This window comes from Cavia porcellus, unplaced genomic scaffold (genome assembly GCF_034190915.1).
Source record: "Cavia porcellus strain 051 isolate PalLab524CR breed Dunkin Hartley unplaced genomic scaffold, mCavPor4.1 scaffold_23, whole genome shotgun sequence".
NCBI lineage: Eukaryota > Metazoa > Chordata > Mammalia > Rodentia > Caviidae > Cavia > Cavia porcellus.
Genome location: NW_026947506.1, coordinates 35,911,167 through 35,919,304, shown reverse-complemented (window position 1 = coordinate 35,919,304; position 8,138 = coordinate 35,911,167). Strand labels below are relative to the sequence as shown.

Below are 8,138 nucleotides of genomic sequence, written 5' to 3'. Positions count from 1 at the left end.
CACTCACCGCCGCCGCCCTCGCCGCCGCCGTCTTCGTCCATCTTGAAGCCACTGCCGCGGCCCTCGAGCCGGGGCCGGCGGGCGGGGGTCCGGGACAGGGGCGCCGTCTGTGGCGGTAGCGTGCGGGCGCCCGAGTCGCTCCTCAGCCCGCGGCCCGGGTCGCGGCCGGGCCTCCTCCCGCGGGTGGGGCGGCCGCTCGGCGCGCCGTCACGTGTTCGGGCCCCGCCCCCTCCCGGGCGCGGTGGGCGGGGCCGAGGACTCCCAGCCCAGCCCTGCCCGCGGGAACCCGTCTGCTGTCTCGGGATTCCAAAGAGCCGAGACCCAGACTCTCGGCAGCAGACCCCCAGCGCGCGCACCTCCAGACCTTCTTAGTCCCCGCCTCCCAACAACCTGGGGACGCACTTGGGGTCTGGGACGCCAGGATACTCTACAAAACCCGGTGTCCAGTTGGCACGTGCACTCTAGAAAAAGATGTAAAAATGAACGCATCGACTCAGGCCTTCTCCCTCCGGCCCAGGGACCTGTCAGAAAAATTGCAGCCTTCCAGCTTTCTAACATATAATGGAGCCTCTTAGCCTCACGATGGGTGCATTTTAAAATTAACAAAATGTAAGACTTGTAATGAATGTTGTCATGAAGCTAGAACCCCAATCTCAATCGGCCACACCTGGGGCCCAGCCCTTAGCGCGCATTAGAGGAGTTGGCCAGCCTGGCATCAGATGCCCTTGGAGTTAGCACCAATCTCCCTTGGATGGTTGCCAGCTGTCCTGGATTTATGATGCAGAAGGAGTTCTGAATTCAATTTCCCTTGGGCACAGCCAGGAACTGGGCAGGAGGCCTCAGTTCGCCCCTGTTCCACATCTATGGACTTTCTCTTCCTGTCTCTTTTCCAGTAACTCCTCCTGTAGCACTGAATATTAGTCCTCCCAACCCTTTCTGGTCGAACCAAATTGCATTAAAGAGAAGCAAACATTGTAACAGAGGAGATACGTCATCTCTAATAGAATTTTCCAGTCACTGTTCTATATTTACAAATTGCTCATTGAATCAAAGGCTCCTTCCACCACCATCTATCAAAACAGACAGTTTTCACCTTTTTGTGAAAGGTTGTGGAATGATTCCAAAGAGTTCAGTTTCCTAATAACCTAAAAAATTAGACACCAACATTTTGGTGCTTCCTAGAACTCCAGGACACTTCTGGGTGTAGATAAGATGTTTGACGGTTTGTGTGATAAAACTGGGAGACAGGAGATGTAGGTTGAAGTCCCAACCCACAGATGTGGCTTCCTGATCTTGTTCCTGTTAGCTTTGTTATCTCTGGATAACAGTATCATTGCTGAGAAAAGAAGACAGTATACTTTGAACTTGATAATGTGTTATGTGAAAGTTGAACTCAAAAGTATTATCAATTATAAATGCTTTTCAATGTCAATTTGTAATTCTTTAGGCTTCTCAGACTGATCTGGAGATGCTTCTTTCAGAGTTTGAATCTGAAAATTAGTTTTCTGATCTCCAGCTTATCTAATTTGCATCAGAATAAAGCAAGCCCAGTGATCTGTAAAAATATTGCCCCCATTTTGAAAAAGCTTCCAAAACTGTTGGGAGAATAAAGGTGTAGGATGTGTGTCATTTCTGTGTTTTACTGGGGAAACTGGAAGATTTTTAAACCTTCACTTTTTTTTATTTCTTGTTTTTTGAATCAGGGTCTCACTATGTAGTCCAGTCTAGCACTGAAATCACTATGCAGCCCAAGCTGGTCTCGAACTTTTGCTAGCCCTCCTGCTTCAGCCTCCAAGGTGCTGGAATTAGAGTCATCACATTAATGTTGCCTCCACATAAGGGAACATTAATTACACTGGCTACCCACTAAAACAGGCACTCAGTTATGTATAACTTTTGGATTGTTTGCTTGAATGTTGAAAGTTTTATAAATGAATTTATAAGAACAATTCATGCAGCAGATATAGATCCAACATAATAGTATTAAACCCAATTACTACATTGTTGCAATCAGTTTGATTTAGGTAACTCATGTATTCTAGTCTCTATCTTCATGGCATAAATGGCTTAGAATATAAGCACTAAGCAAGTAATTATGCGAGTAATTATTTGTAATGTTCTTGTCCTACCCTCTTTATAAATATTCTCCTTCAGTACCAAGCCATGTAATAGTGCTTTCCAATAATTCCAGAACTCAGGAGGCTGAAGCAGGAGGATCACCATGAAGCTTGAACCAACCTGGGCTACACGGTAAGTTCAAGACCAGTGTGAACTCATAACAAAACCCTGTCTCAAAAATATTTTTTAGGGGCTGGAGATTTAGCTCAGCGGCATAAGCACCTGCCTTGCAAGTATGTGGTCGTGAGTTTAATCGCCGGTACCAATAAAAAAGAAAAAGACCAAAAAAAAAATTTTTTTTTAAACCCACTTTCAGAATAGAGGCTATAGGGGCTGGGGATTTAGCTCAGCGGCATAAGCACCTGCCTTGCAAGCAGGCAGTCGTGAGTTCGATCCCTGGTACCGATAAAAAGGAAAAAGACAAAAAAAAAAAAAAATAGAGGCTATAATCTGTTTATTTTATGTCGACAATCCACTATAGGCCATGGCCATATTTTTTTTAAAGGAGGAAACCAACAGTACTTGGTAGGTGAGGAGGGCATTCTGAAAACATGTTGAAACCCATTTATCAGCCTTTCAACTACTGCAGAAATAATTTCAGAAACACAAATGTACACATTCTGCAAAGGTCAAGACTTCTTTGTACATTCATCTTCATCCTGCAAGTGGAAGTCTGTAAAATCAGACAGAAGTAGTCTCTCCCAGTGCTAAGGGTCACAAGCCCCAAGTCCCTGCCAGGGCTGATTTCTTTTCTGTCTGGCCAGTAAGAGGCTGGCTGTGCAGGCTGCCTGAGCTGTGCCTGCTTTCAGATCCTGCACCAAGCAGTTCCCATCTCTCCTGATAAGGGTCAAGAAACGCAGGCACAGTGGTGGCAGATGGGGACCTCAACTAATCCGTTACATCTGCTCAGAAGAGGCCAGTTCAGTCTGGGGAAGGCACACACCATAGCCAGCTCACAGTAGGCTCCGAATCATGAAAGGAATGTTTTCCAGAATCTAATTTCATGTAGGAATGGAGATGCTCTTGAACAGATTAACATGCTCCATTCTGCCCAGGCAAACAACAGGGGTTCACGTGTCAAGTCATATCCTCATTAAATTTTTAGAAGTCTGCACATCTTGTCCTTCACAATGTTCTGTCTCTCATTCCAGTCATTCAGTGCTGTCCACTTTGGTCTTGTTTCCCTGCTGGAATCCACACAATTGACATCAGTTCCCTGGCCTCATGTTACCAACGGCAGTTTAATTCCTTTTGGAGTGATTTGTAACTTGGAGTTTTGTAAGAACAAAAGGCACTCAAATTTCTCTTTCATGGTAAACTCAGGGGAAAAAATAACTTGGCCCCTATTTCAAGCTCTTTGCCCTTGGAAGAAAGGCACTATCCTCATACAATGCAGCATCACAATTAAAAATTATCACATGCATATATGGTGTACAGTAATTGTATATTGTCTTTTGCAGTAATAAACTATTGCTTTATCTAGTTCTTCATTTTTATAGTTTGTCCCTCACCTACTAAAAAAATTTTTTTTCAAAAATCTACATTGGTTAGGAAAAAAACCAAATTGGTCAGATTCTGCAGTGTCCAGCTTGAAATCATCAAGGGAATCTATCCTGAGGTGAAAGTATACTATGGGCCAGATAATTAGAGGCACTCCGGGCAATTTAGAAAGATGCTGCCTCAAATAAAAAATGAAAAAATGGCCAGGGAAGGAGAAGGAGAAGGAGAAAGGGGAGGGGGCAGGGAGTATAGAGGGGAGGAGGGGAAAGGAAAAAGGGGAGGAAAAGGTAGAGGAAGGGAGAGGGAGAGGAGAGGAAGAGGAGAAGCGGGGGAAGAGAAAAATGGCAAACATAATGTCATAGAATGTCTGCCTGTGACTGTAGTCTTCTGCATAGAAAGTGTGCTCCTAGTCAGCAAACAATGACAGAACTCTGATTGTGGGGCACTGTGACTCACAAGGCCTAACTAGGCCTAAGCAAGTATCATAAAGCAGAAGCCAGCCACACTCGCTGATCATTCATTGCCATTATGAAACAGCCACATAACACCCATTAATTGTCTCTGGGTGCCTCCATCACAAAATGTCACCACTGGTATCTCAATAACAACAAGCTGTAAAATTAGAAAGTCCAACTGCTTCTACTTCTTGGCTATGTGACTGAGTAAACTGCTTCACCTCTCTGCACTGGGTTTCTGTGAAATTTCTGCAAAATGGGACTAATAACAAACCCTGGTAGAATGATTATAAGAATGACTTGCTATGGTATACAAATAATACATGGCATATAGTAAACACTCAGTGAGTGTTTACTAGTACACACGGATGGAGAAAGTTGCCCCACCTGCTCACGCACAGTCAGATCATCTGGTAGCCAAGCCAGGAGGCAAAGCTGAATTTCAGGGAGCGCACCTCACTTTCACTGCCACATTCCAGTATCCGTCTCCCCTGCCCCATTGCCCAGTCTGCCTCTGGATCCCACACCTACTTTGCTCTGTGCTCTCAGCTAAAGGGGTGTCCACACATCCTATTCACTGGCCCAGTAAAGAACTGGGTTCTTAGGGCAATGGCTACATATTTGCATTTCCATAAGGCAGTCTGGGGATTCTGTGCCCTCCTCCGTGTTAATCTTTCTACATCCTGCTTCTCAACAGGGCCAGCAGTTTGTGACTTCTTTTCTTTTTTCCCCAATACTAGGGATTAAAGCCAGTACCTTCACACTGAGCTACATCTTTATCCATTTTTTCAAATTTTGAGACAGGCTCTCACTAAATCTCTAGGATGCTCAGGCTGGGCTTGAATTTGGAGTCTCCCTGCCTTAGCCTGCCAGAATGCTGGGGTTACAGGGTATGTCATCTCCCAACCCCCAATAGCTTCTGGGTTTTAAACAAATACATTTTTAGCATTTAATAAAAGTGTTTGAAGGCAGGTGTGATGGCACATGCCTACAATTCCAGCACTCAGAAGATGAAACAGGAGGATCACTGCGCATTCAAGGCTAGTCTCAGCCACATAGGGAATTCAAATCTAGCCTGCACTACAAAGTGAGACCCTGTCTCAAAAAAAAATGATTGGGGTTTCAAATACACAAACTATTGAGGATCCCTGCTTCTTGGGATAAAAACACGGAAATGATTATTTTCCAACCAGCTACCTAATGAAAAAAAAGTTAAATCTCTTTTAGTCCTCCTTTAACAACATAGCATAGGCAGATTCCAAAACTTCCTGGTCATGTTCACTGTTAAAAATAATGTCATTTAGGATTGGAGGTGTAGCTCAGTGGTAGAGGACCCATATTCAGCACACATGAGGCCCCCAGGTTCAATTTCCAACACTAAAGAAAAAAAAGCAATAATAATTTAGACAGACTCCTGATCCCAAAAAGAAGTAGAAGTAGCTTCCTTTTTCTTCTCACTAAGAACAATGAGGATATATGCACATTGTATATGAAACAAACATAGGAAGATTAAAGCCTGACATATGCCACGTATCTGTGATCCCAATACTCTAAGGTAGAAAGATGCCAGTTTTGAATCCAGCCTGGCCCACACTTAGAGTGGGCTAGGGCTCTCAGGCTCCAAGGAGCAATTGATGGTAAATTTTCCCTGGTTTTCTTTCTGTGTCATCTATCCTTGACTTGATGCCAGAGAAACCAGAAATTCAGAAATCCAGAAACACCAATTGAAGGGGGGGGGGGGGAGGCCCAACCAAAAGCACTACTCTCTCCCATCAAAGGATCAGGAAAGGTATAGCCTAACAGGACAATAAAGCTTCTCCAGTACCACCCCTCCCCCACCAGCTTCAGTCAAAACCTGAGCCAGATTCCTGACCTCCACCCTCTCTGGACTAGTGATGTCAGAGAAGGAGGCTGACCAGGGAGCAAGGACTTCATTCCAGCCAGGCAGTACTGAGGCCCTCTCCCTTCCCACTGGTCTGATGGCAGGGAGTGATTCACAGAAAGTCAAGGTTTTGACCCTCACACCTGTAACAAGGCCAACCCTTCCTTGATAGTATCTCCACTGATTGTATCAGTGGAGACAGGCAGAGAGAAGTCAAGAAGAACCCCTGCTCCTCCCCACTGCTGTGGTATCAGTGGAAGCCTGGGGAACCTTAACTTCAGCAAGAATTAGGAAATGCTCCCCTCTTTCTTTGCTGCAGGTAGCAGGATATTTATATAAGACCCAGAGTCTCACCTAGGCATGGTAGTGCACGCCTGTAATCCCAGCACTTCAGAGACTGAAGCAGAAGGATCACAAATTTGAGCCCAACCCAAGCAATTTAATAAACCTTGTCTCAAAATTTCGAAAAAGCCCTGGGAATGTAGCCCAGTGTGAAGGTCCTGGGTGAGGGAGAATCTCACAAAATACCAAAAGTTCTAGACTATATTGAAAAATCACTTGCCACACCAAGAACCCGGAAGATCCTAGACTGAATGAAAAAAGAAGCCAACAAAGTTAATACCAAGATAACAGAGATGTTAGAGTCACATAAAGATTTTATAGCAGCCATTAGGAAAATATTCAGGAAGCAATTATGAATATGCTTGAAACATAGAAAGTTTCAGAAAAGAAATAGAGTGTCTCAGCAAAGGAATAGGAAATATAAAGAAGAACCAAATGGAAATTTTAGAACTAAAAGAAAAAAACCTTTGAAGAAATGTAGTGGCTGGGCTCACAGCAGAATGAAAGGGACAGGGAAATAATCAATGAACTTGAAAAAGCAGCAGAAATTGTTTGCTCTGATGACAAAGAGAAAACAGGTTACAAAAAATGATTGGAGCTTCAGGAATACGTGAGAATATACCCAAAAGTGGAAATACATTCAAAGAAATAACATCTGGGGAAAAAATCTCTCTTTTTTTTTTTTTCTTCCTATGCTGGGAATCAAATCCAGAGCTTCCTGCAATGCTAGGAAAGTTATTCTGAGCTGTTCCCCTATGCCCAAGATTCCTAAATTCGACACCCCCAAACTCATAAGCTTACAGAGTCAAGGAGTCGTGCAAACTGAAAGGTTTGGCCCAGACAGGACACTGTAGCCAGGAAAGCCACAACTGGAAGCAGGAAGCCCCATCTTGCCCTGCCCCTAGGAAGTTACCTGTGACGCCATCTTCCCGCCCCTGGGAATTTACATATGGCGCCAAACCTAGGACCAATGGGCTACCTGTGTATCCCTAATGCCCGCCTTAGGTTCCACCCCAAACCGAGGTTATTTACAGGCCCCCACGCCGCGTGTCCGCCGGAGAGATCGCCGGACGCCAGCGGTGGGGTTGCCGGTCATCTCTCTCCGTGTTCTCAGAATAAAGGCCGCTTTTTATTTTATATTTCTCATCTTTTGTTAATATTTTTCATCTTTTGGAAATAACTCTATCATTTGTTGCCGTGACTCGATTGGCAGGCAACTGACTCTTGGGCCACATACCCAGAGTCTTCTAGCCGATAACCAGATAACATCCTGGATTAATCCCGAACTTTTTCCTCTCCCGAGACGTTCCTGTCGCCAGCCGCCTGCACTCCGCATCGGCCAGACTGATTTCAGGTGAGCACTCCCCGGGGAACTTTTCGCACTGGGCAGCCCCAGTGGAATGTTCTCCCCGTCTGCGTGGGTCTGTGCATTTTCACGTCCTTAGGACCGCCCAGGGCAGGGTTCTTTCTGGGCAAACCTGCGCCCACAAAATCTCTCACGTTCTTTGGGTTCGGATAGCCCAAAGCAGAGATTTTTGGGACCGCCCACACTGAAAGAATGCCTCACTTCCCTTAAAGCCTTGCGCTTTCACGGGCAAAACTGTTACTGACCCCACGTAGACTCCATTCGTAAATCTCTCAGTGACGACTGGAGTTTACGGTTTGGAACCATAGCCGCCGCGTGGTACCACAAATAAGTGACGACTTTTTTCTGGACCTCCGGTTTTTTTTTCTTGCCTGAATCAGTCATGGGGAACGTATTTTCTAACTCCCAAAAGACGCCTTTAAAATGCCTAATTTCCAATTTACGTACTCTAAAACTTAAAGGTACCATAAAAACT

General features: G+C 45.0%; 1 protein-coding gene across 3 annotated transcripts in view; it reads right to left on the bottom strand.

The window, feature by feature from the left end:
• Cyth3 (cytohesin 3) overlaps positions 1-8,138 on the bottom strand; it is a 155,753-nt gene that overhangs the window by 106,492 nt on the left and 41,123 nt on the right. Inside the window, exon 1 of one of the 3 annotated variants that reach the window (XM_063234143.1) lies at positions 8-200. The exons of 1 other annotated variant lie outside the window; for it this stretch is intronic. In XM_063234143.1, the coding sequence (XP_063090213.1) occupies positions 8-41 (34 nt within the window). In that variant the 5' untranslated portion in view covers positions 42-200. Of the gene's footprint in view, positions 1-7; positions 201-8,138 lie in introns of those variants that run through there. One more of the 3 variants, XM_005003711.4, reaches the window with a different exon arrangement.